This window comes from Pteropus medius, unplaced genomic scaffold (genome assembly GCF_902729225.1).
Source record: "Pteropus medius unplaced genomic scaffold, Ma_sr-lr_union100, whole genome shotgun sequence".
In the NCBI taxonomy this organism is placed as follows: domain Eukaryota; kingdom Metazoa; phylum Chordata; class Mammalia; order Chiroptera; family Pteropodidae; genus Pteropus; species Pteropus medius.
The window spans coordinates 6186594-6214394 of record NW_024342469.1 but is presented as its reverse complement, the minus strand read 5'-3'; the positions used below and the strand labels follow the sequence as shown (position 1 = coordinate 6214394).

Sequence of the window (27801 nt, the reverse complement as noted above, 5' to 3'; positions counted from 1 at the left end):
AAAGTGGGGGAAATGTTTACTATTGAAAGTTCAGTGCGATGCGATTGCATTTATATAGAGCTATAGGTGTGTATATATAAAGAAATAGTTAACTTTAAAAAAATTCAAAGGGACAAATCAACGTGATTTAGGCTACTCAGAAAAGCCTTTTGAATGAGCAGAGTCTAAAAACTAACAAGTATTGAGCCTAAGATCTTGGAGGGGAATTGTTATGGAAGAAGAAATTTCAGAAAGGAGACACATTGTAAGCAAAGTAATAGAGAAAGAACAGGTTGCACTTACGTAAGACATTAGAAGGAAGATTTCAGAATAATTGGGGGGATGATAAGAAAAAAGTTGGCCAAGTCACCAAAGACCACATATTGTGTGATTGCATTTATATGAGATCTCTACAATGGACAAATCCATAGAGATAGAAAATCGATTAGTGGTTGCCAACGACTGGAGGTGATTGGGAGGAAATGGGAAGTGACTGGTAACTGGCATGAGGTTTCTTTTTGGAGTGATGACATATTCTAAAATTGTGGTGATGGTTGTACAATTCGATGGATATGCCAAACACCATTTAATTGTACACTTTAAGTGGGTCAATTATATTGTATGTAAGTGATATCTCAGTAAAACTGGCCAGGTAAATTGGAGTCACCTGGAAGAGAACATTCACATCCAAGCTTAAGAGTTTGAATTCAATCCAATGGGAGACAGAGTCATTGTAGGTCTATGGGTATGGAGTGGACTTTCCGTGGTTTCCCTTTTTTAGCCTCTTTTTATTTGGGATTTTAATTATAAAAGTATATACTCATTGAAACAAAATTCAAATAATATTAAAAAGCATGTTAAATAGAAAATTTCAGTCTTACTCCCCATGATTACCACTCTACAAGTTGTGATTCTTTCCTAAATTTTTTTCTCTCTCCATTTTTTAAACAAGTTACCTTGTCCTATGACATTTTCATACATCGGTATTTCGTGGCTCTCTCTCCATCTTTGCATATGGAGACCGCCTACCCACATTGTAGAGTCATTGTAAAGATGAAATGAGTTTATATGTGTAAATCATTAGAATAGTACCGACGCACAGTAAGCATTCAGATGCATAGTAAGCATTAGACGCGTTTTACTGTTATTATTCTAAGTGTAGGGTGAGGGATACAGCTTTTGTGAGTGGTCGTTGTAGTAGTTCTTTTACTCCGGAACACGAAGTGAAAGCAGGCCTGATTTCCATTTCAGAGGAGAGCATTCGTCCAGTCATCACTGGGCTAGAAGCCAGGCTTGGTACTAGTACTACTAAGATTAAGGACTAACACATGACACCTCATAACAGAGGTCATTAATCTGGGTTTTGGGGGCGGGTTTACGGGAATCTATGTCTCTTGAAATTATGTCAAAATTGTATGTGCCTACATGCAGTTCAGTAAACAGATTGAATCCATGCCTTTCCAAAGATTCTCTAGGGAGTCTACAATCCTGAAGAACCACACGCTCTATCAAATTCGATTCTCATGACAGCCCCAAGAGGGTTTTATTTTCAGTCTTTATAAAACTCAATATTATTAGGGTTTTTGGATGATCCAAAGGTGGACCGATAAGGAGATTATGTATACCTAGATCACTGTTAGAGAATAGTGATAGAGAATGAAAAGGTAGAGAATGAAAAGTCCTATTAGAAAGTTATTATTATGTCTTTGGAATTCAGGAGAAATTTATTCTAGCTCTTGAAGTCAGGGAAAGCTTTTTGGCCTTAAACTCTTATTGTGTTAAAAACTATAGCTCATTTGACAAATATTTATCAAATGCCCACTGTATTCCAGTTGTTATTCTAGCCTCTGGGAATATAACATTGAACAGATAGGCAAAAATCCTCAGAGCTACATTCTTTTGAGGAGGTCATACACAGGTAATATGACCCTTCTCTTCACCTTATGTATTGAAACTTCAGGGCAGCTTTGATTATATCCTTAACGATGCCTTCCACATAATAATGCTCAATAAATATTTGAATGAGTAAAAGGATGAACCAAAGAGCTGGAATAGACGTAAAGGGCTCATGATCTCAGTTTTCTGGCAGAACCACATTTAACTATCATTTCTTCCAAATTTTTGCAGTGGAATAGAAATTTTAAACCTGTGTTATCTCCATAATTCCCCATGTGCTATGAGGAGATTTGACATAAATTAAAGAAATGAACTTGGGTGTCTCCATCTAATGTTAAGCTACCTTAAGTACTTCAGCGCTATAGAAATGCAAAGCATCACTATCGTTTGTCATTTCTAGGGGAGGTGACTCCAGGACTGTCCCAGGTGGAATATGCACTTCGCAGACACAAATTAATGTCTCTGATCCACAAGGAAACACAAGGGCAGAATGGGACAGACCAGACAGTCGTTCTGCTGTCCAACCCAACATACTACATGAGCAATGACATCCCCTTTATTTTCCACCAAGACAACAATTTCCTGTACCTGTGTGGATTTCAAGAGCCCGATAGCATTCTGGTCCTTCAAAGCCTACCCGGCAAGCAATTACCAGCACACAAGGCCATGCTTTTCGTGCCTCGGAGAGACCCCAGTCGAGAACTTTGGGATGGCCCACGATCTGGCACTGATGGAGCAATAGCTCTCACTGGAGTGGACGAAGCCTACACGTTGGAAGAATTTCAACATCTGGTACCAAAACTGAAAGGTAACACGTGGGAGCAGAAGTCAAATCGCAGGCCACGTTGGGATTAAGACCTTCCTCGCCTATTTAGACAAAGTTCTTAATTTCCTAAAATGATTATCCAGAGCTGCGTTTTCCTTGAGCACCATGAAAGAAACATACATCTTTCCCATAAGACTGGGCTACTTGAAGACTTATTCATTTGCTAAATCTTATTAGATTATTCATTCACGTAGACTGTAACTGTTCTAGTGTCAAATCCCAGAGAGAGATGGGATTTCACACTAGAAAGATGGGCATGGGCCACTCTTCAAGATTACTGACCAGCCTGTCGACCTTTGACCACCTCTATTTTTTTTTTTTTTCACCACTGTTTCTTACTGCTTTTGCCATCTCTTCAAAAGGAGGCAGTATTCTCAAAGAATGATTCATGCATCACCAGCATGACAATCACCTGGGGACTCATAGTAGAATTACAAATGCATAATAGATATTGGAAATTTAAAATCTTAGGCCCCTACTCCATACCTAGTAAATCAGAATCTGCATTTTAACAAAATTCTTAGGTGATTCATATACATCACTAAGTTCATTCCCCTCAAAATAGTTACTTTCTCTACATTCTGGTGAAATTATGATCACTCACAATGTTTTGGGATTCCTTTTCTGGAACTTTTCAGAACCTACACTACATTATAAATTATCCTTAGTGGTTCTTATAAATCTACAACTCTAGAAGCATTTTAATTTTTGAAGTATCCAAAAGAGCCAAATTTGGTAGATAAGATGATCAAGTTGAAAAATGATGGAGGACAGGGCAAATTTTTGCAGAGTTCGTGAGGGGAGACCAAGTCCTGCACCAAGAGAAGAAGCGGGGCCTTTGGCAGAGAGTGAAGAAAGAATTCAACACACGCACCAGAGTTAGAGTCAAAAGGAAAGTTTATTAGAAAAGGGGTAACACTCCACAGAGTGTGATCTCCTCGCAGAGGCAGAGAATGAGAGAGCCTAAGAGGGACAAAGACAGAGAACACAGTGGGAGGGACTCCAGTGTTCAGAGAATGCAGTTTATATACCATTCTTTAGTTCCCGTGAGTTATAGTTTAAAGATTTTGTTTACCCATTCCCTTCAGACATACAGTGAGGAAGGGGAAAGGGAAGAGTATGTAGTGTAAAAGGCCTGCTGGCAGTTCTCAGCCTTTAATCCACAGGTTCCCCATGGTTTTAACCATAGAGAATGAACGATTTTATTTTATGTAGGGCAGCAGCTTAAAGACTGTTTTTCCTGTTTCCCTTATTTCAGGTGTGGGAAATGGGCTGTTAGCAATCCCAGCAGAAATCTTCCTTTGTTCTGCAGGTGTCCTCCTGGCCTGGCTGCAGAGCTGATCAGCATATTGCAGTCTGTGAATGTAGCTTGATTTAACACTTTAGTTCTCTTGCCTCCTCCCTACATTAAAAATACTGATTTTAGACAAAATAATGTATGATTGTAAAATTTTAGTCTGATTTTCTTGCATGGTTTATAAACCATTTGTGAAGTCAGTTTCTACAAGAGAATTCCAAAATTGTTTTTAACTATCGTGGAATTTACTGGACTTGTTTCCTACAAAGACTCCTTTGAAAGAAAATACTTATTTGAATATGTAAGTTTCGATATGTTTGAATTCTCTTCATTACTTTATAAAATTTTCTATTCTGCAGAGATAATTACCCAGCTAAGGTAGTGAAATTTTCTTATCTCTTCAAAGTCTTCATAAATGTGGGGCACAGAACAATTTTCTTTGTAGTTTTTGATTTCTTGAATTACTTACTGGCTGTCATGTTTGGCACTCTTAAATTTCATTAACCTAGTATTGTTAAAATCTTACATTAAGTGTTTTTCTCAAAGGCACTTCTCATTCATTGTTCTTAACATTAGTAGTTTACTAGATAAAAGCACTAGGCAACGGAAAAGATTCATGAAATTATATTTATTTAAAAGCATAAAAACCTAAAAATATTGGACTGTGATTTCATGCACTGAGAACAGGTAATAGAGCTTATTTTACTTTTTAAAAACCACAACCAAATTTTTATTAAAAATAAGATTAGTGTTTTATATCTAATATACATTTAAAACCATTTTTATTTTAGAATGAAAATATTTAGGAGATTGTATCACTACTATATATCCAATCAAAACCGTTAGAATTTTTCTCCTCCTCTGTCCCAAGTTACTTTGTATAAAACATACAACTCTGCAGACATGGACTGTCCTCAGCGTTGTTCCTAAGCAGCTGTCAGAGGGGGAAAGGGACAAATGCAGACCTGGTGTAAGTGGCAGTCATTTTCGTAATGAGCATTTTTGTTTTATATCTCAGGCAGATATAAGCTATTTCCTAAGGTCTCTAAAATTAAAAGGTGAACTGTGATTGTAATGAAGATACGGAGCCGATGGGAAAAGAAAGATATCCCAGATAAGTGTAGATTAGCACATGTCATCAAGGATAGTGTTTCTGTAGCCCATGAATAATTGCTCCTGACTGAGAGAGCAACTTCCTTTCATCAATACTGAGATTGTTTGCGATGGGATGGAACTCTTTTAACTGTAAAGTCACGATCTGAGTATATTTTTCTGTCCTTTTGTGTTCAATTATTCGACAAGGCCGCGAGCTCAGTTGTGGTGTGGAGGACAATTGTAATTGTTCTTTAACATTTAGTAAATAATAAATATAATCAAAGCTTGAATGAGGCTTTAGTCCTATCTGTTGTCTTGATAAAGAACACTGAAGATTTGGGGCAGAAAAGTTGTACATTCAGTCTCAAAATACCTTGCCATTTTCAGGGAATGGCCTTTCCAATGATCAAACTGGTCAGTTACTTCAGTCCTAAGAGAGTTTGTGCTCAACCCCTGAGCATTCCACACTACAGGTTTAATAGTTTTGACTCGTTTAAGTCATTATGACAGTTGGTATTTGTTGTTGTCGCTGTTAGTTTTATTTTAAATTCATTTTTCGGCTTCTGATTTCAAGCTGAGACACATACCCTCTGGTATGACTGGATGCGGCCCGCCAACACGCAGCTCCACGCTGACTACATGCAGCGCCTGACTGAGGCCAAAGCCCGGAGCAAGAACAAGATTCGGGCTGTCCAGCGGCTGGTCCACCGCCTCCGGCTGGTCAAATCTCCAGCTGAACTTGAGCGAATGCAGATTGCTGGAAAAGTGACATCACAGGTATGGTTCCTACAGGAAAAAAAAAAACTGTTTTTGAATGAAAAACTCTAAGCTCTTAGAGTTCAGTGGGCAGCTGGAGGTCGTGTGTCCACTGCTGTAATCTCACGGCAGATGAGCATCTGGCTCCCACGGACGTTTGCTTGGTGAACACGTCTAGAGACTTGCTCAGTGCCTTGTGAGGCAAAGTAAATCCACCTTCTTGTATCTTTTACCCGTGACTTTAGTTGTTTCTCTTTGGATTATAAATCAATTTCCTTTCTTTTCCCTACAATAACTGCCATAATAGTGGCAGGTAAACAGAGTTTGATGGTTAAAGAGGACTCATGGGACCCAAATGACAATGCTTACAAATCTACAGTTATTACAGGAAAAAGGCACAGTATAGCAACACCATTAGCATAGGAATACCTCTCCCAGCCAGTGGCTGTCTATATCACAGCAAGCCTCAGAGAAGCCAGCTGCAGGCTCCTATTGTCCCCCCTCAGTAAGAGCTGGGCAGGATGCATTTTCTCTTGTGGGCCAAGAACCACAGGTGCATGCGTGGAACACCTGGGAATCAGGGAGCTCCGAATGGCATCTCAGCTAGGTGTTTTTGATTTTGGTCATATTGACATATTTCCGCTATGTAACAACAAAGCCCTTCGGAGTTCTTATGGAGACCACGTACAAACCATTCATCTCACTGACAGTATTGACAAGCTGATACAAGCTGCTCTGAAACTCCTCTCAACACTATTAATCAGTATGTTTCAGGCCTTGACCAGGAGTAGATCCAAGCAGAAACTAAAACAGCGCAAGCTAACTCCAGGCCCACAGGACTTAACTTCGTAGCATAGTAGCATACAAGCATTTGAAGGCTACTTTTCTGTATTCTACCTATAGTCTTCCCCAAGTTAAACATCATTTTCCTTAACTATCTCTCTTACATATTACTTTCCCTCATTTGGTAATCCTCCTCAGGATGCGCTCTGAGGAGTTTGTCAGTGTCTTTCTTCAAGTACAGCATCCATTGTCCTAGCCATGGTCAGACCAGCAAAAACTACTTAAAACAAATGTAATATGTCTTTGTCTTCCTTCAAATCATTGATTTTTGAAATGAGGAAGAGAAAAACTAAGACCAGATCTGTGGGATAATGTTTAGGGCTCCAGAGAAATTGGGATCAGTCCAATGATCAGATATGTTTGGATAAGGTGTAAAATCAGCTATAAACCTACCTAGGAGTATTCTGATTCACACTTCTGTCACTTGTTATCCTGAGAGACTGTTTTAAGTGTTGTGCTAAAATTTAGAAGTATTAAATTGTGCTTTTCCTTTTATCTGCTAACCCAATAGAGACATCAGACAGAGAAATAGAATTTGCCCTTACTTTTCTTAATAAACAACTTCTAACTACCAGTGATCATATTCCGAGAGTGCCAATTCTGGTCTAGAATGTTTCTGTAAGATTTTTGGATATTTAGGCAAAATACTTTCCTTAAGAAGAATGATGTTATATTTGCGTTCAGCCCAAACAAAAGTTTTCCTTCTTTTGGGGGACAAGCCAGATACAATTTGTGTGCATGTGATACTGATCAGTTGGACTTTTTGCACTCTAGTTTGATTTAAAATAAGTAAAGGACCTTGCCACTAGAGTTTAGTAACCTTTACAAAGAGGAGAGATAGTAGAATGTGTGGGCAGGATAAAAGTGGGGTGCAAGATAGTAGAATGTGTGGGCAGGATAAAAGTGGGGTGCGAGTCAGACCTCATCTAGGTCAGATCTCTCCTACAACCGAACATACGTCTGTCCTGCCTCCTGGACATATATACCTGAATTTCCCATAATTATCTAAACATAGGCCCTACCAGTTCTATCAAACCTAATTCTCCTCCTGTATTCTTTTTTATGGTTATAACAGCGACCTCCACCTAAATGCTTTAGATATAAATGTGAAAGTTATCTTTGATAACAATAGATAATTGCTTCTCCCCAACACTGAAATCAAATTACCTGGTCCCCAAGTACACTCCTAGGAAGGCAAAATAGTGTGGTAGAAAACAGACCTGTTAATACCAAACTGCGTTATTTGGGCCTGCACCTAGTATGGTAAAACATCTAGTATCCTGTTGCTGTCCCCTTGTGTCCATTATTGCCTGAGTCTAACTCACTCTAGCCAGTGATCTTTATAAATCTCATTGTCCCTCTCCCACTTAAAGTTCTTTGGTGGCTCCTTGTTTTGGGGATTGAATTTCAACATGCTCACTCAAGACCTCTCATGGCCCGGCCCCTCCTGCCTACCCTTCCAGCCTCGCCTCTCATTCTTCCACATGGGCTTGACACCGTAGCCTTACTGGACTCTGAGATGGGTCGTGGTTTCGTGTCACACCTTTGCCTGGAGTGCCCTTTCCCTGCTCTCCAAATGGCACGGTCTCAAACATCACAGTCTCCCTACCCTCACACCGTCATCTGCATGTGGCCACACGCGCAGGAAACCTTTATGAAACCATTTTTGTTTTGTGTCTGCGTTCTCCTTTCTCCACAGCTGTGTAGCATCCATCCATAATGTGTTCTGATTATGAGATGCACAGCATGGAATGCAAAGAACACTCACTTTACCCTTGGAAAGAATCAAAACACAAACATTTAAATAGCACCTGGTGAAATAAGACGATCAAGTGTTAATTAGGAATATGGGCTACCTTGTGACAAGACGACCCTAAGAAGAAGTGGCAGTCATACAGTCTGTCTTTGATCTTTATAGGAAGGACATCACATACACACTGGAGAGAGGTAGCACTTAAACCATGTGCCATATATACTTGAATCGTCTGTGAAGAAGTGGCCTCATAGGAGGCATAGGCATTACAAAAAGAAATAAAGCAAAATCAGGCATTTGATTGCCGAGGGAGCCAGAGGAACTTCTCGACTCCGTTTAGTCTGCACAGCTGTGTAAAGGGGCCGTGACTGTAAAAATTCTCTGTGCTATTCAGTAAAGGTTCGAAAGGAAATTAATAAAAAGTGAACGAGCCTCACTAGAAGTACCACACTTTTAGTTTTGTTTTGTTTTAACTTCACACTAAAAATACAGTGCTAACTAGTTACTTATCAACATTTGTGTATTTATAAAAATAAGTATCCATTAACTAATTTTAATTGCTAATTCATTCAGCTAATGTTAATTAAGTACCTATTATGATGCCGGCCATTGCTCTGGGCTCTAAGGACACAGTGGTGAGCAGAACAGACTGTTCATGGGTCCCTGTCCTCAGTCTACATTCTAAGTTGAGGTGAGATAGTAAACAAACATAAATAGTCAGCTGGAATTAAATGCCGTGAGGGAAAATGAAGCAGAGGAAGGGGAGAGAGTTTGATGCGAAGTGCTCATTTAGATAGGGTGGTCAGAAACAGCCTCTCTAAGGACGAATCATTAGGGGAGCGATCAGAATGAGAAAAAGGAGCAAGCCGCATAGTGTCCCCACTGCCAGCCTACTCGCTTTTCCTCTATTGGGGTTACGGTGATTTCATTACCTTGTACACTGAGAAATGTTATGAAAAATCTTTTTGCGCATTGCATTCATTTTTAGACTATAACGACTCGAGAGAAATTCCTTGCTAGTTGTACCGTATACGTAGATCCCTGTGCAACTGATTTGTATTTATCCCACAGACATCAGAAATTATATAGCTGACAGTTTCCCTTTTCGTGTATGTTTATGAATATAGAAAACACACACACATACAGTGTGGCTATCACAGAGAATTAATTAAAACACTTATACTGTAGGCCAGTATTTCTCAACTAGGTAGGGGCAGGGAACATTTGGCGGTTTCCAATTATCACAGCTGGGGAGCCCTCCTGGCCTCCTGCACTGAACAGGACAGTCCCCACAGCAACAACACAAAAACTCCAGCCCAGAATGTTAGTGCTGCTGAGGTTGGGAAACTCTACTGTAGACCGGACCATTCGATCCAGAATTTCATACGTTCTAAAGCTGCGGAAGCATGTGTTTCCATGTAGCTTATTCCAGGATACAATGTATGTTCAACCTGGGAAGGCTGAATCTGTCATCAGTCAGACATTCCTGAAAGCAGTGTTTTTCCTTTTGGAAATCGATGTTATCATGCCCACAAAGTCACAACTTGGTCGACAAAATTGGGGGAAAGGGTGCCTTTCATTTGAGCTCCAATGTTTGGAATGTTTGAGTAGCAACATAGTTAAAACGAGACTGTTCTTTTCATCCTCCTCTTTGCAGGCTTTTATAGAAACCATGTTTGCCAGTAAAGCGCCCGTGGAGGAAAGTTTTCTTTATGCTAAGGTGAGCTGCAAATGCCTGGGAAGTTTCCATTGGAGGCAAATGTAATTTCATTGATTTGCAGATGGCATCCAGTTGGCTTCCACTGGAAGTGACTCGGGTATCAGTGGAGAGGATTTGGTTCTTAAATGTCACTGGTAATTTATTAGATGAGTCTAAAATATGCAGAGCTACAGTTAAATGAAGAAATTGCAAAGCAGAACTGATGAAGGAGGAAAGGTTTACACAATGTGAGATGAGATGAACGCTGTTTAAGTAAATGTACAGGAAGAGAGTCGGAAGTAGTGCTGTAGGCGGTAGCGGATGCTCGCCGGTCTCCAGCTCCATCCTCGGACATAGCAAAATCAGTAGAGTTTGCCATTCGCCTATTAGCCTTTTTCACTTTTCCAGAGCATGTAGAGTGATAGCTATTTGAAAGATTGGTATTAGTCATTCAGAACTGCTATTTAAAATGCAGCCATATTCTAGCGTTTATCTAAATAAGACTAAACAAACAGTAACTTTACATGACTATCTCTTTACTCAGCCTTGATCATAGGTATTCTGTGTCTTCTTCCGAATGTAACGATTTGAAAATCATAGGGAATTCAAGCACTCAGAAGAGAGAACAGGTTTAATAATAGGGTTGAATAATAGGATCAAGATGAGAATAAAAGAAGTGACCTGAAATTATAGCAAAAAATGTTTGGTGGGAGCCGATGGATAGTTTTTCAATAATGACTTAAGATAAGTACTTAACTGGAGGTATGGGCCGTTGAAGAAAGCCTGGGCTGGGCGGGCCCTAAGAAAATCCTTTCTTCTGTCATACTTTCAGTCATGCTTTGCTGCTGTCTTTCAGTTTGAATTTGAATGCCGGGCCCGTGGAGCAGACATCTTAGCCTACCCACCTGTGGTTGCTGGAGGTAATCGGTCAAACACTTTGCACTATGTGAAGAATAATCAACTCATCAAGGTACACAAAGTGCCCTTCAGTGCTGCTTCCTCTGGGTCCAGGTGCCCTGCTAGAGAATTTACTCACCTCATGGTCCCCTAACCTTCAGCTTTTACAAAATAACTGTCATTTATAAAGTACTTTATGGTTTATAAGATGCTCTTACAGACACGATCTCATTGGATACTCACATTAGTGCGGTGAGAAGGGCAGTTATTAATGTGCCTGTTTAATAGGGGAAGGAAATAAACTTTAAAACGGTGGTCAACTCAGTAGCGCAAAGCCAAGTATTCTACGCTAAAGCCTCTGCTCATTTCATTTTTTAACACTCCTTCCCTAAGGACTTGTAGCAACAGTGGGCCAAGCATAAGGGAGAAGACAGATTTTAAGAATGCCATGTTAGCTGTGAAAGTACTTAACCTTTTATGGTTTTCTCCCCAAGTGACTATGCAAGTAAAGAATTCTGTATTCTTTTATTAATTTGTTATCTATTTTAATATTCAGTAAATTCAAAAGAGTAAATATAGCAAACAAGTAAATTAGACAGCATAATTTTTTTAATGACTATCCGGGAACCATCACTCAGTTCAAGAGCTAGAATGTTACCAGTACCTTGTATCTACTTGTGTACCTTCGTGCTCTCCCGTCCTACTTTCTCCCTCCCACGGGTAGCTAACTGGTATCCTAAATTTTTTTGTTTGTCGTTCCCTTGATTCCTTTGAAAAAATAACTTGTATCACATATACATGATTCTCAAAACAATATTGTTATTTTTTACTCATAAGTATAAAATAATACTAGTTGTTTTCTAACAGAGAATTTATTCTATCATTTTGCCAGAAACGAAAACCCACATCTATTCTTAAAAGTTGCCATTACTATACATGGAATCATTTGACCATTATTCTGTGTTCAAGTTCTGTGCTTATTTAGATATGAATAAGATATGCCCTGTCTTCAAGTGTATAAATAGATAACTAAAACAAAACATGACAAGTAGTAAGATAGAGATATACCCAGAGGTTTTTGCTTCCCTCACATGTATTTTGACGAAGGAACAGAAGGGGAAATGATATTCCAAAGTTAATGGTTAAGGGTAATTGTATTTGAATAAGGCCCTGGATACGAACTTACACAGGATTTTGTTAATTAACATAATAACGGTAACATTTTGATGTGCTGTGTTTACACCTAGTCATTCAAACTCAAGCAGTCTGGTTCCAGAGCCTATGCACTTAACCCTATGCAGTGGCACCTTTCTTGAGCCAATGTGAATTCTTTTGAAAAATTTAGATGCTGTTTCTTGTGAGAAGGAACCAGAGATTAGTCTCTTTTAAATTAGTATTAAAAAAAATGTGTGTGTGTGTGTGTGTGTGTGTGTGTCTGTGTAATGAAAAGCACAAAGCGTTTAAATTAGAAGAAACAACTGACAATCATGAGGTCACCTACTTTGATCTAACTTTTGTTCCAGGATGGGGAAATGGTGCTGCTGGATGGGGGTTGTGAGTCTTCTTGCTACGTGAGTGACATCACCCGTACCTGGCCTGTCAATGGCAGGTAAGGCTTATACGAATCCCACTGCTTCTTAGGAACATGGATATTTTTGTAATAAATGACTAAAGAAATATACAGTTCCCCTCTAGCTCAGGTTAACTGCCTTTGCAAACCTCCTGATTATTTTCTAAGACTGTTTTATTCATCATATCATAGGATCAGGCCCCTAGAAACACCTGCTTAACACACAAGCACTAAAAAAAATAAATTAGAAGTTTTTATTTTCTGATTACAAAAATAATATTTAGGTTGTAGTAGAATAGTTTGGCTGGATTAACCCTCCACATATAATAATTATAAAATCTGGGCAAAATATTAAAAACAAGTATTTAAAGGCACCAGAGAGCTTTCAGAAACTGGCAGAAACTGCATAAAAGTCTGTCCTTGAAAGAACTGTGATGGGTGGTTAGGGCTTTTTGCCTGAGGATACGTCCCCAAGCCACATAGCGTGGGCAGCAGAAAACCACATCCTAATTGGTTTAAAGTATCAGAGGATAGAGTTAGGTGCTGGCAGCACAGCCAGAAGAATGAGGGAAAATCCTGAAAGAGCAGTTTCTGCAGACAGGGTGAGCCCCAAAATCTGCATATAAAGTATTCCCAAATCCTTGTCTGATCACTAAATTATGTGTTGAAGGAAACCCCAGGAAGCTCACCAAATACCAGCAACTAGAAATTCAAAGGACTGAGCAAAGATTTTAGTTGCTTCCCACTGAGAACAGAGTTTGCATCCTGAATCCAGCCAAGTTAATGAAGTCACTCTTTAAAAGAACTTTACAGAATTCTAGAATCTCTACATTGTATCATTTGTAATTTCCAATATTCAATTAAAAAAAAAAACAGTAGACATGAGAAGAATAAGGAAAATGTGACCCATAATCAAGAAAAACATAGTCATTGAAAACAAATGCTCAAGTACCCTGATATCCCAATTAGCAGACAAGGACTTTAAGGAAGCTACAATAGGTATGCTCAAGGAATTAAAGGAAGATATAAGCACAATGAGTGAACAAATGGGGAATCCTCCAGGTAATGGTAACTGTAAAGTTAAGATAATGATTACGTATTGTGAGCACTGTAATTATTCTGAGATACACAGAAGGGGCTTCCTTGGTAGGCGGCCAGGTTCAGTTTTTTAATCTGGCTGGTGTTTACCTTATAATTTCTGAAGGTATATATTAAGTTTGTTTGGCTTTCTATATCTGTGTTTTGGTTTACAATAAAAATTAGCCAAAAAAATAGAAATTCTAAAGCTGAAAAGTATGACCGAAATGGAAAATTCACTAGATGGATTGGAGGCAGCAGAAGCCAGTGAAGTTGAAGAGAGATAGAAATTATTCAGTCTGAAAAACAGAAATACATTTTAGAAAAACGAACAAAACCTCAGAAACCTCTGAGACATTTTCAAGCCATGTAAGTGAAGGCCTAGAAATTGATTATATTGACATTTGTAGAGCACCACACCCACCAACTACAGAATACACATTCTTTTCAAATACTCATGGAACTTCGCTAAAATAGACCATTTGCTGGGCCGTGAAACAAGTCTCGGTTTCAAAAGACTAAGGTCTTACAGAGTATGTTCTCTGAGTACAATGGAATTAAATTAGAATGTCTCAGCAATAAGATATATTTTTCAATCTCCACAAGTTCGGAAATTAGTGAATGCATTCTAAATAACTTGTGGATCAAAGAAGCAACCACAAGGGAAAGGGAAGAAACCACAAAGCATTTCAAATTGAGTGATAATGAAAATACTGCATATCAAAATGTGCGGGATACAGCAAGGCAGGAATGCATAACTTTAATTAGAATGCTTTTATTAGAAAGAAGAAAGGTTTAAAATCAATAATGTAAGCTTCCACCTTAAAAAGCTATTAAAAAGATGAGCAAATTAAACCCAGAGTAAGTATGAGGAAGGACATAATGAAGATAAGACCAAAATATCAATGAAATAGAAAAAAGACAAACAGTAGAGAAAATTAACAAAGCCAAATGGTTATTTCCCTAAATAGATGAATCAAATTGATAAACTCCCTAGAAAGAGAAAAAGAGGGAAAATACAAATTATCATAATCAGGAATAAAAGGTGATATCACTATAAATCTTGAAGATATTAAAAGGATGATAAGATAATATTACAAACAACTGTATGTATTCATCATGGTTAGTCACTGAGGAAATACAAATTAAATGCAACCACCACACATCTGCTAGAATGGCTGAAAGCGTTGGCTGTGATGTAGTGCAACTGGAACTTGCGTGCATTGCCCTCGGTAATGAAAAATGCTACAGTTACTTTGGGGAAAAAATAGCAGTGTCTTATAAAGTTAAATAAACACTGTTTCTTTGACCTAACAAGTTCACTTCTAGGTTTTGAGCTAAGAGAAATGAAAACACTGGTCCACAAAAAGACTTGTACAAGAATGTTCACAACAGCTTTAATTCATGACGGCCAAAAACTGGAAACAGCCTAACTCCATCAACAGGAGAATGAATAGACAAATTGTGGTCTATTCATACCATGGAATAACACTCATCAATAGAAAGGAACAAACTACTAATCAGAATAACACCGTGGACATTATGTTTCATGAAGGAAGCTGAACACAAAAGAGTACATATTATACATGTTGATTCCATTTATATGATGTTCTAAAAGAGGCAAAAGTAAGGTGAAAATAATCAGAATGGCATTTACCTCTGGAGGTGAGGGTATTGATTAGGAATAGACATGGACTTTCTGAGGGGATGGCAGTGATTTGTATCATAGGGAAGTGGACCTGGATCAGTCAGAATTCTCCAGAGAAATAGAACCAATAGGATAGGAGATATATATATATATATATATATATATCTCCATTCCCACACATTTCATAACAATACTTTTCATGACCTGGGGGAGTAGAGTCTACTTAAAGGTCTGGAAGCAGCTAGGCAAATGCCTACAGGAAGATACTTACAGATTCTCAGTCAAAACAGGATTAATAGAAAAACTTAGGGGTTCCATTCTAGATGGACGGAAGGGCTACTTCTACTGGCAGAGAAGACTCAGCAGAATTTGGGGGTTCAGTGTCCCTAGCTTCATCAGGATTGGTACATCCTTTTGTGCCAGAATTATACAACTCAGATTTGTGCATTTCAGTGTATGTAAAATTTACATTTAAAAATCTGTTTTAAAATATTTGGTAATACTGTAGTGGGGTGGAGTATGGGTACAAACAACAATGTTGATAATGGCTAAATGTGGGAGATGGATATGTAGGTGTTCATTAACCATTATGTTGTTATATTTAACTATTCCTGTTTTAGGGGACATTTAGATTGTATCTATTACAATTTTTAAAATCATCACAGTGAACATTGTTCTAAATTCGGTTTTTTTTAAATTTCAAATATTTTCTTAGGAAGGATTCTTAGAGCAGAATTACAAGCTCGAATTTTATGAGCATCTTTGAAGGCCTTTGAGTTAATTGGCTATACTAATTTACACTCCCATCAACAATGCATGAAAGTACATATCATATACAACCCTAGCTTAATTTTTTCTCATTTTCTCCCATAATTGCTAAAGAAATTATTATTCTATAATAATTTGAGGTAGTTACACAGTATGCTTCTCCCACAAGATGGCAGCACATTCTGGACACCTAGAAAGTGGTACGTTACTAGTAACCAAAATATCGACCAGTTGACCCCACGACATCTTTGCCTATGAGAAGTGGATCCCTAAGCTTTTTTCTTTTTTAATAATAAAAAAATGGAAAGGATCAAGGGTGAGCCTGGTCTGTCTCTGCGACTGCATTCATGGCTGGCGCATCTTCTGGCCCCACCTTGTGTATACCTGCTATTTGAAGGAAAGATTGTTTCTGCCCCAGCTTGAAGAGTTGTTGTTCTTCCTGTTGAGCATTCAGAGTATGATTAAAGTAACAATATGTGGGTACTGATTAAATGTCTACAGTGCCCCAACATCATCGCCTTGCCCTTTTTCTAATCAAACTTAGAAGCAAATATCAAAAAATAGTTCCACAGCTGAAACCTTTTTTGTTTTGTTTTGTTTTTTTAAAGAAAGTTTATATGGCCCATACTGCTAGACAGAAAAGGACCAGGTCCTGGGGCATGAAGTCTGAACCACCAGCAACAGAGCTAAATGGAGAAGGCAACGTATCTGCCATCCTAGAGTTGATGGGCACTTTTACACATTGGGTTTTGGGGAAGAAAGATGTAAGTTGTTTTGAAAGAATTTACACTGGCTACAGATGAGGAGGGTGGCGGGAAAAGGTGAAGCAGGGGCAATTCTGTGATAGGGGCACAGTCCATAAGGAAGAATTATTTACTATTGATTGGTTACAGGCAACAGTCCCATGCATGCATATGCAAGATGCTGTGGCATCCGTGGTCCTAATGGATGCCTGGAGGTTGATTCAGAGCTCCCACACATTCGGATATGAGCAGTCTTTTGTTAGTTGGCCCACAGCTATTAACTGGTTAACTATTCCTGTCCCTTCCTCTCACTCTCTGGCCACTGTAATTTAATTTATGGCATCTCAGAATTTTTCTCTTGTCACAAACTTCCTGCAATGTCAGATAACTCAAATTTGAGTTCTTCGGTTTTCCTGTCCCCAGGTTCACAGCACCTCAAGCAGAACTCTATGAAGCTGTTCTAGAGATCCAGAGAGCTTGTCTGACCCTCTGCTCCCCCGGAACAAGCTTGGAAAACATCTACAGCATGATGATAACCCTGACAGGACAGAAGCTCAAAGAGTTGGGGATCGTAAAGAACATTACGGAGAATAATGGCTTCGCGGTATTTCACTTTTTTTGACTTCAGCTCTCCAGAACACCTGACATGCTGCTCGGTTTTAGTCTATGTAATGCTAATTAGATTTAGAAATGGTCTTTGTGATTCTTCATGGGTAAGAGGGACATAGATCGCGGATTAAAACAAAGGGAGTCAGTACTAACTTCTCCCACAAGATGGCAGCACATTCTGGTTCATTGCATACTGTGTAACTACCTCAATCATCAGAAAACATAAAATGAAGTCTGGTGTAGACAGGGTGGAAAAGGACACAAAAAGAAGGATAGGTTAACTCTTAATTCTTCTGTGGTGATTTTGAAAAGGTAGAGGTCAAAGGGGAGAGTGTCTGTTGTTTCAGTGACATTGTCAAGACTTTAATAGTATCCTCAGAGGGCCTTGTCTTCAGTGAATTCATCTGCATCCAAAATGTAATGATGTTCAGTGAAAATGTAAAGCCTCATCTTTAAATTACAATGCCAGGTGGTCAAGCCAGACAGACCATTAAGGCATCTCCATCTCCAAGGTTAGGCTGCCAGGGTTTCTTTTGCCAATAGTAAAGAAGCTATAAATTCCTCCTGCTCAGGCTAGCAAATCTTTAATTAATGGATAGAAATATCCAGGCCACTAAATACCTAATAATTACTGTGTTATCTGATGTTTCATGCCAACTCCACAAGTTGCTTTGAGATACTTAGTCTCCAGGGTAGACTTCCTGAGAGGGATGTGCGAACATTGAAAAGAACTATTCTAACATAATCATCCTCCGTCCCCCAAGAAAAGAGATTTTCATTTGCCACAGTCATTACTGGGGTTGTCCAAGGTCTCATGTGTGTAGTATATTAAATGGTAGGAATGGAAATGTGAGTAGTTAGAATGCCTTAGAATGCCATTGGCAGAATTGCATACAGAGGTGGCAGTTTACCAGGTCTCTTAAGCACTAGCCCAGGACAGGTTAAACATAAGGGGCAGAACCCGGGGGGAGATAGATATTAACACATACCTCACTGATTTATACATGCGCAACTTTCTCCGTAAGGGGTCATTGCTCTAAAACACTGTGGCAATTATTTTTTCCAGGCTGCTCGAAAATACTGCCCTCATCATGTTGGCCATTACCTTGGGATGGATGTCCATGACACTCCAGACATGCCCCGTTCCCTCCCTCTGCAACCTGGCATGGTGATCACAGTGGAGCCAGGTAAGGGGCGATGCTAGCATAGTAGCCTCTGACCCCTCGGGACACGTAATAGTAGTGTCAGATAGAAAAGTAAACATCATTTATTTTTACCTGAACCAACATAATCCCATTAGAAGACAGGAAAATGAGTCTCTTCGATGTAGAAGGGAATTTCATTTTAGATTTTTCTCGAGCTTTCTTATTTAACATCACACAGTCTGTCTAATCTGACTTCTCCAGTAAACAGATGGAGACCACTTTCTGTAGGTAGATATTGAGAAATAAATCATTTTTTTAAATAATTATTTTTTAATTATAATTTTACAATATTATTAGTTTCAAGTATACAACATAGTGATTAGACATTTATGTGAATTATGAAGCAATCACTCTGATAAGTGTAGTACCCATCTGACATCATACATAGTTGTTACAGTATTATCGATTATATTCCCCGTACTATATCTTATATCCCCGTGACTATTTTTATAACTGATAGTTTGCACATCTTGATCCCTTCCCCTTTTCCACCCATCCTCCAACCCCCCTCCCATCTGGCAACCACCAAATGTTCTCTGTATCTATGAATTTCTGTTTTGTTCGCCTATCTTGTCTTTTTTAGATTTCTCATATAAGTGAAATCACACGGTATTTGTCTTTCTCTGTATGACCCATTTCACTTAGCGCAGTACCCTCTAGGTCCATCCATGTTGCAGATGGCAAGATTTAACTCTTTTTTATGGCTGCTTAATATTCCATTTATATATGTGCCACTTCTTTATCCATTCGTTCATCAGTGGTCACTTAAGCTGCTTTCATATCTTGGCCACTGTAAACAATGCTGCAATGAACATAGGGATGCATATGTTTTTTTGAGTTAGTTTTTGGGTTTCTTCGGATAAATACTAGAAAATGGAATTGCTGGGTCCTTCTTTGTCTCTTGTTATAGCCTTTCATTAAAGTCTTTTGTCTGGTACAAGTATTGCTACCGTAGTTTTTTGTGTTTGTTTGTCTCCTTTTTCATGAAATACTGTTTTCTATCACTTTACTTTCAGTCTCTGTCTTTCAATCTGAAGTGAGTCTCTTGTAGGCAGCGTATATAAGGGTCTTGTTATCCATTCACACACCCTATATCTTTTGATTGGAGCATTTAATCCATTTACATTTAAATAGTAATTGATAGGTATGTAGTTTTTGCTATTTTATTATTCATATTTTTGACATTTTTTTCCTTCTTCTTAAAGCTCTTTAACATTTCTTATAATATTGGTTTGGTGTTGATGAACTTCTTTAGCTTTTTCTAGTTTGGGAAGCTCTTTTTCTGTACTTCGATTCTAAATGATAGCTTTGCTGGGTGGAGTAATCTTGGTTGTAGATCCTTGCTTTTCATCACTTTGAATATTTTATGCCAGTCCCTTCTGGCCTGCAAAGTTTCTGTTGAGAAATCGGCTGACAGTCTAATGGGAGCATCTTTGTAGATAACCAACTGCTTTTCTCTTGCTGCTTTTAAGATGCTCTCTTTGTCTTTAACGCTTGGCATTTTAATTATGATGTGTCTTGGCATGCGCCTCCTTGGGTTCATCTTATTTGAGACACTCTGCCCTTCCTGGACTTGCATGTCTATTTTTTCTTTGCTAGGTTAGAAGTTTTCCGTCATTATTTCTTTAAATGGGTTTTCAAGTCCTTGCTCTCTCTCTTCTCCCTATGATGCGAATGTTGGTACACTCTATGTTGTCCAAAAGGCCCCTTAAACTAGCCTCACTTTTTGGATTCTTTTTTCCTTTTGCTGTTCTGATTGCATGTTTTCTGCTACCTTATTTTCTAAATCGCTGATTCAGTCCCCTGCTTCATCTAATCTACTGTTTGATTCCTTCTAATGTATTGTTCATTTCAGTTATTGTATTCTTCATCTCCGACTGGTTCTTTTTCTATCTGCTCTATCTCCATTTTTATATTTCCTATCTTTTTGTTGAAGTTCTCACTGAGATCATTGAGCATCCTTATAACTACTATTTTGAACTCTGCATCTAATAAATTACTTGTCTCCATTTTGTTTAGTTCTTTTTTCTGGAGTTTTGTTCCAATGGTTCACCATCTGGCATGATGCCAAGCATTGGGCAGATCAGCAGAGAAGTGGCGGCCACAGCAGAGTGTGAAGATCGATATTAGAAGAGTCAACTTTTAAATACTGATGCTGTTTTTATCGTTCTTAGATTTCAGGTGTTTTCATCTCTAAATTGTGTAATTGTAGCTGGGACACGTCTTTTATACCACCTTTCATGTGATGCTGTCTGTGGCCCTTGTACCATCTAGTCCAATATAATCGGTACCTGGTGCAGTTTCTTTAAAATGAAAAGACTGTCTTCTGTCTGACTTCATGATTAGAAAGGGTTCCTTGGGCTCTTAGAACTTTCCAGATGTTCATTAAACTCTTCCTCTTTAATCTCCTACTTTATATTGTATACATCTGTTACATTTATGGCTTATGTGAGAGGGCTCATTTGAATATTTCTGCAGCTTCTGGTTGTTCAGGCTAATCATTGCTAAATAAGTATTTTTAAAATACATTTTAAAATACCTTAGATCTTTATTTTAGGAAAGTTCCCTTTTTCTAGGAGACTATTAGGCAGAGACAGATGCATTTATATAATCTACTGATTCCCAGCATATACTAACATACTCATAAGTAACTTTAGTAGCCCGTTTGAGCCACTAGAATGTGACAGAATCATGATCAACATTATTGTAGTTTTATGGAGCCTGTAATCTAGCATATAAAATAACTATAATTTAAAAAATAATAAAATAAAATAAAGTAACTATAATAATAGTTCTAGTAATGATAGCCGACATTTATTGACGATTATGTACCAGACACTTTTGCTTGTATTATCTCGTTTAATCTCCACAGCTCTAGGTAGATACTGTTAAGATCCCAGTTTTACAGACGACTTGTAACACAGAGAGGTTAACTTTCTTGCCTGAAATCAGTCAGTTACTTCCATTTATGAATAGCACATTCTTTTTTTCTACTCCGTAGGCATTTATATTCCAGAGGATGACAGAGATGCCCCAGAGAAGTTTCGTGGTCTTGGCGTACGAATTGAGGATGATGTAGTGGTGACTCAAGACTCACCTCTCATTCTTTCTGCGGATTGTCCCAAAGAGATAAGTGACATCGAACAGATATGCAGCAGGGCCTCTTGACCCCCATTGCACACCACAAGCATCTCAGGTTCAAGAAGGGCGCACGCTGGCATCCGTGCACATGTGCTTTCTGAGTGTCTGTGTTTTATGTGTGCTCCATTTGGGAGTTCAGCGGTCGTATGAATGTATGTAGTTGTGTATGTGGTCTTTTTTGTTTTAAGTTACTAGAAATCTGCAAAATAGAATTTCTGTTACTGTAACTTTAGTGGCATTACTTCTATAGAATTAATGACCCAGGCAAGCTTAATTTTTAAACAAAGAAAGATCGGGTTACATGTGTCCATGCATTCTAGTTAACATATTTAAATGTATAGAAAATTCCTTTTTTCCAGGTCTTTTCCTTTCTGTGCTTTTGTTAAGATCCACCTAATATTGTTACGATGTTTGTGTGATGCTTATATTTTGAGCAAATCACCAAGGTCTCTGCCTACACTAAAAGCCACCCAACAGTGATTGTGTGTGGTCACTACATACCTTCCATAACTCCTGCCCACCTATTCCAGAGCCTGCTTATCTTCTGGAACCACACAAAGCCCTCGTGGGTACTGGTGTCCCGTGTTCTCACCGTTCAGCCACAGTCCAGATTCCAGCAACATTAGCTAACAAAGCAGTTTTGAGCCTCTCTTGTTATGTGGTTGCCGAGGGCCTGGAAAGTATTTTGATTCTTGATAAAAAAGGAAATGGAAGAGAAAGAGAAGTGCATAGGTGTCTGCTACAGATCCAGTTCTCCATCCCTCTGTTCTTAATCCGAAGATGATTCCTTTCCCAGACATCCATGCTTCCTTTAGAGATGCTCAATGCCTGACCTCATAGCGCGCCCTTGAGCTGCTGCCCTGGCCAAGAAGGACAGGTCCTCTACTTACCCCGTTAAAGTCAGAGGAATGTCACCCAGTTTTCAGAAAGATACTCCTGTTATCATTCTATGATTTCCTCTAGTGCTAACAGGAAATACAGTATGGAACCCACCAAGATCAAATATCCTATGATCCTTTTCTTTGTGTGACAGTAGCATTAAAAGGGCATATTTCCCTCAACACAGCATTGGATGCAATTATACAAGAACTCACTTTGCAAAGTGAACAGCACTGGATTATTGCAGATAATATTTGTGGGAGTTTCTGTCTAAAAGGGAAGCTTTAAGAATTAGTGTTTTCCCCTCCTTTAAACCTGGGTATGAGCCCAAGATGTACAAAACATGCTGATTGTTACCATACATTTGTGGGTTTTTAAGAAAATATTTGTATTCGTGAGGCACAAGCTAGGGGATTAACACTCCCCACAGTGCTAAAGGTTTGCCCATCTTATCAGGAAAACCCAAGGTGCAGGGCCCAAAACAGACAGGCAGTGACATCATCAGGAGACAAAGATAATGTTGGAAACCAAAGTAATACAAGTGTCCTGACAGTCCTGCAGCTGTGGGAATGGATGGATGCACAGCTGGAGTCGTCATCCCAATGCCTGCCCTCCCTCCACCTTCTTAGTCCTGTGCTGCTTTCTAAAAGGAGGGGGCTAAAACTAAATTCTCAGCTCGTGCTTCTCATTCTCAGGGCCTCTGCGAACCCTTGAATTGGGTTTCTTTTGTTCATTTACAGTCCTGGAATAAGGAATTTCCTTTCCTTCCTGAAAATCATCTTCTGCAGCTTTCAACTTTTTAGCTGAACACCTAGGTGCCTTCTACGTATAGCAGCATACCAAGACACGAAATCGACTCCTTCCAGTTAGACTGCGGTCAGGTTCTGCAGCTGTTGCAAGTGGTAGTTAGAATGCCGTCGTGGAATTCTGGTGACTTTTAGTTCCTGACCCAGGTATCGTTGTCCTTTGAGTCCCAGATTAACCACCACAGCTAAACCTGTCAATCACACTATCAGAACTATCCAGAGATGACACGGTGATCCTCTCAGAACAGTGTCTTAGGGTCCGTCTGGTGTATCTAGGATTCGGGAGTGGACAGTTGTGCAGAGAGCAGGAATCTCACCTAGTTTTTGCCAAACCACAGACACGCTCCACATTTCCCTCCATGTCTAAGTATAATAAATACTTCACATGTATACCAAGCTCACCTGTAATGAAAACCTGGATTTCAAAAAATCTTTCGAATGTTCCACTAGAATTTTTCTCCTTGAAGTGAATAGATGAGGTCACATCTTTATGATACAATCTAAATGAAGGTAGCTGATCTACATAGCCTCTGCCACATACTTTTATGTGTTTATTTTAGGAATCGCTATTTTTCACCCTTATTCAGGAAACACGAACTGTTTTTATCTGAAACAGCAGTGGAAACGCTGGAATAAAAACTCCTTTTCCCAAGTCATAGTACCCAGGTTAGGGAGGTGCTTCTGAGAGTGACTTCATTTTCTTTGTGTACGCCTTCTTTCAGAATATTATTTTCTCATTAATTTTTATAAGGTCAGAAAGGGAAAACTCCTATCATAGATAATTATACTGTAATTGAAATTAAGATCCATGAAACAAGTTAAATCTCCAGATTAAGACATTGTAACTCATTAAAATAGAACAATCGGACTTTTATATTTTTCAAAATGTTCATAACCAGTACCTTCTTCAGCTTTCTTAATAATAGAAAGATTGCAAATGAGACGCATGAGAGCTGCCTCTCCCTCTCCTGTGTCCACGTCAGAGATCACAAGTAAAGCCTAGCGACTGTCCCATCAGTGCAGCTATGGCCTCAGAGTCCTTTGTAACAGTGTTTCTGACAACTGCTACCAATAAAACAGAATAGGAGTTAGACCTTAACTGCCATCCCTCAACCTGCATATAACAGCTGATAATGTAACTTATTTGTGTGTGTATATTAGAAACTAAGCGAGGGCCGCATAAAGGACCCTGCTTGGAAGAGGTTATTATGGCTTGGTTAATTTTTTTTATTCTAATTTTCTTAATTTAAGCTGTTTGGGTTTGGTTTTAAGCCCAGGCTAATATACTTCAGGCTGAAGTGTTTAATGCCCCTCATACAATGAGAAGATGAATACATCATGAAACCCTAACACTGGAGCAGAATTCCACAGTCACAAAGCATGTGGGTCCTCCCGACTGCTCTTCTTACCTCTGCCTTTGTGTCACTGAGGAACTTGGGGTGAGCATCAGTATTGTTCAGATCGGGGTCCCCATGAAATCAGGGCCTCTTGGGGTGTGCTTCATGAGGCTCTGAGAGAACTAGTCTTTGTTAGCATTTCTTAATGCTTGGTATGACTTTTGTACAATTCTATAAATTCAATTTGGACAAAACGCTGTTACATTTAAGGCTTTGCCCACTGAAAATAAATATGTAATTCCCCAACAAGGGAAAAGCATTTGTTACTGTCATTTCAAAAATAAACTATAAAATGATATAAAAGTATATGGCATGTGTGTTATTTTCAAATTTAGAGTTTACAGCTTTAAATTTGAGAACATTTTGATTTATAAAATATTTTACATAGTATTCATTAACTGCTGTCACAAAATCATAATAGCAAACTGAGATGATCTTGTTAGTCATAGAGAAAAATCAGTGGATTAGATCCAGCCTATTCAAAGATTGACTCAAGGATCTAATGTATAACATGGTGACTATAGTCGATAACACTGTATAATTGAAATTTGTTAATAAGAGAGTAGAACTTAAAGGTTCTCACCAAAATAAAAAAAAAAAGATAAATATGTGAGTTGATGGATGTGCTAATTAACTAGATGGGGGTCATCCTTTCACAATGTATACTTATATCAAATCATCACCATGTTGTACACTTAAATATCTTAAAATTTTGTCCATTATACCTCAAGAAACTAGGGGAAAAAAGTGGTTTACTCTCCATAAAACTGACCCATAGGTCTTCAGACAGGAACTGTAGCACTTAAGACATGAAGGATGAATTTTGTGGGGAAGTAGGATCGATTTGCAAAATTATAAATATGTGAAATTTCTCAGTGAGCCACATAAAGAATCTTAAGAGCAGCCATCTCTCTCTCCCTATGAGGAATCCTCTTTAAAATCTGAGGCGCTAATGCATACTTTCCAACATTTTTCACATCCTGAAACACATAAAAAAATTTTTTGCATGGCACAATGGAATAACTTGGAGGGGCTTCGGCATACATACATGTGACTTAGAGAAAAAAAATTCATTACGTATCTTTTATATAATTATGATTTTTTAAATTGTACATTTCATAGAAATTTTTAAATTTGTATAACACTTCCAAAAGTTAATTTTTAAAATGTCAATAAAAGACTTGGCTTACTTTTGGTAATGTGACTTTTTTGATAACAGGCTGAAATGCCTACAGTTCCTGATTCAGACTTTATAGTGATAATGTCTTCAGTTCTTCATAAAAACCATCTACAAGAAACTCATTTGCACAAGTAGGTGTCACAACAGTTTAAACTTTTTATGATCATTCAAAAATTTATGATCGAACTGACAAATGGATAAACAAAATATGGTATCTATACAATGAAATATTATTCAGCCTTAGGAAGGAACAAAGTACTGATACATGCCACAATATGAATGAACCTTGTAAACAGTCTGCTAAGTTAAAGATGCCAGACTCAAAAGGCACATATGCTATGATTCCATTTATATCACATGTCCACAATAGACAAATCTATGGAAACAGAAAGTAGCTTAGTGGTGCAAGGGGCTGAGGATAGAGGAAATGGAGAGCGACTGCTAATAGTTAGAAAGTTTCTTTTTTAGGTGATGAAATGTTCTCAAATTAGATGGTGGTAGCTTCACAACTCTGAATATACTAAAAACCATTGAATTGTATACTTTTAAAGAGTACTTTATGGTAAATGAATTAAATCTCAATAATCTACAATTAAAATTTAAAGAATGTAATAACTTCCTCTCATTGACAAAATATAATGTGAAATATCTTATAATGTGGATGTCCAGTCAAGTTGAAATCTTATAATGTGGATGTCCAATCAAATTGAAATATTTAAATCAAATGTTTCAAAATAATGAAGCTATAACTTGCAGAATGTACATATAGTTTTAGAATCGTCCCCCGGCCCATAGCTTTGACTACAAAGGTCAGACGCATCAGTGGAGCAGAAAGCTGGACTGTCTGGAGCTGCACCTGTGAAGAGCTGTGGCCCAATCTTTACCCCCATGACACCCAGGGCCAGCATCACTTTAGGTACCTGAAACACCAGCTGCTCCAGTAACTCCATGGCTTCCTTGTCTCTGATGAGCAGCAGTGCACACAACTGCTGGCTGCAGAAGTGGATGGCCGGTATTAATATAGCCACTCCTGCTTTCTTTTGATTGTTTTTATGATATATCTTTTCCATCCTTTTACTAACTCTCTGCCTATATTATAATATTTGAAGTGAGTTTCTTGTACATAGCATATATTGGGTCATGTTTTTTAATCTACTCTGTCAACTTATCTCTTAATTGGTATATTTAGACAATTCACATTTAATGTAATAACTGATATGTTAAGGATTAAAGCTGTTATTTTTTATTTGCTCTTTGTTTTTCATTTCTCTTTTTGTTTTTCTGCCTGTGTGTTTCTTGAATATTTTTTAAAATTCCATTTTGATTTATCTATAATGTCTTTGAATGTATCTCTTTTTAAGTTTTAAAGTGACTGTTCTAGGTATTATATATATATATCTTATGACAGTCTACTGATGTCATCATTTCACCAGTTTGAGTGAAGTATAGAATATTTTCTTAAATATTCCCCCACATTTATTTAGAACCTGATAAAACAGTGCTATAATTTTTTATTCAACTGTCAAACATGATTTAAGAAACTCGAGAGAAGAAAAGCATATTGTATTTTACCCATATTTTTTGTTTCCTATGTTCTTTCTTCTTCCTGATTTTCCAAGATTCCTTGTTTTATTGTTTCTTTTGTTTAAAGAACTTCCTTTAGCCATTTTTGGGGTAGATCTGCTAGTGACAAATTCTCTTAGTTTTCCTTTATCTGAGAATATCCTGGTTGCCCCT

General features: G+C 38.2%; 1 protein-coding gene across 1 annotated transcript in view; it reads left to right on the top strand.

The window, feature by feature from the left end:
- The window catches only part of XPNPEP3 (X-prolyl aminopeptidase 3), a 47177-nt gene extending 21987 nt beyond the window's left edge, over positions 1 to 25190 (top strand). Inside the window, exons 3-10 of the mRNA XM_039863369.1 lie at positions 2276 to 2683; positions 5668 to 5870; positions 10103 to 10165; positions 11001 to 11114; positions 12565 to 12650; positions 17271 to 17451; positions 18523 to 18643; positions 21663 to 25190. Of these exons, the coding sequence (XP_039719303.1) occupies positions 2276 to 2683; positions 5668 to 5870; positions 10103 to 10165; positions 11001 to 11114; positions 12565 to 12650; positions 17271 to 17451; positions 18523 to 18643; positions 21663 to 21829 (1343 nt within the window). The 3' untranslated portion in view covers positions 21830 to 25190. The remainder of the gene's footprint in view (positions 1 to 2275; positions 2684 to 5667; positions 5871 to 10102; positions 10166 to 11000; positions 11115 to 12564; positions 12651 to 17270; positions 17452 to 18522; positions 18644 to 21662) is intronic.
- The last annotated feature ends 2611 nt before the right edge of the window (positions 25191 to 27801 follow it).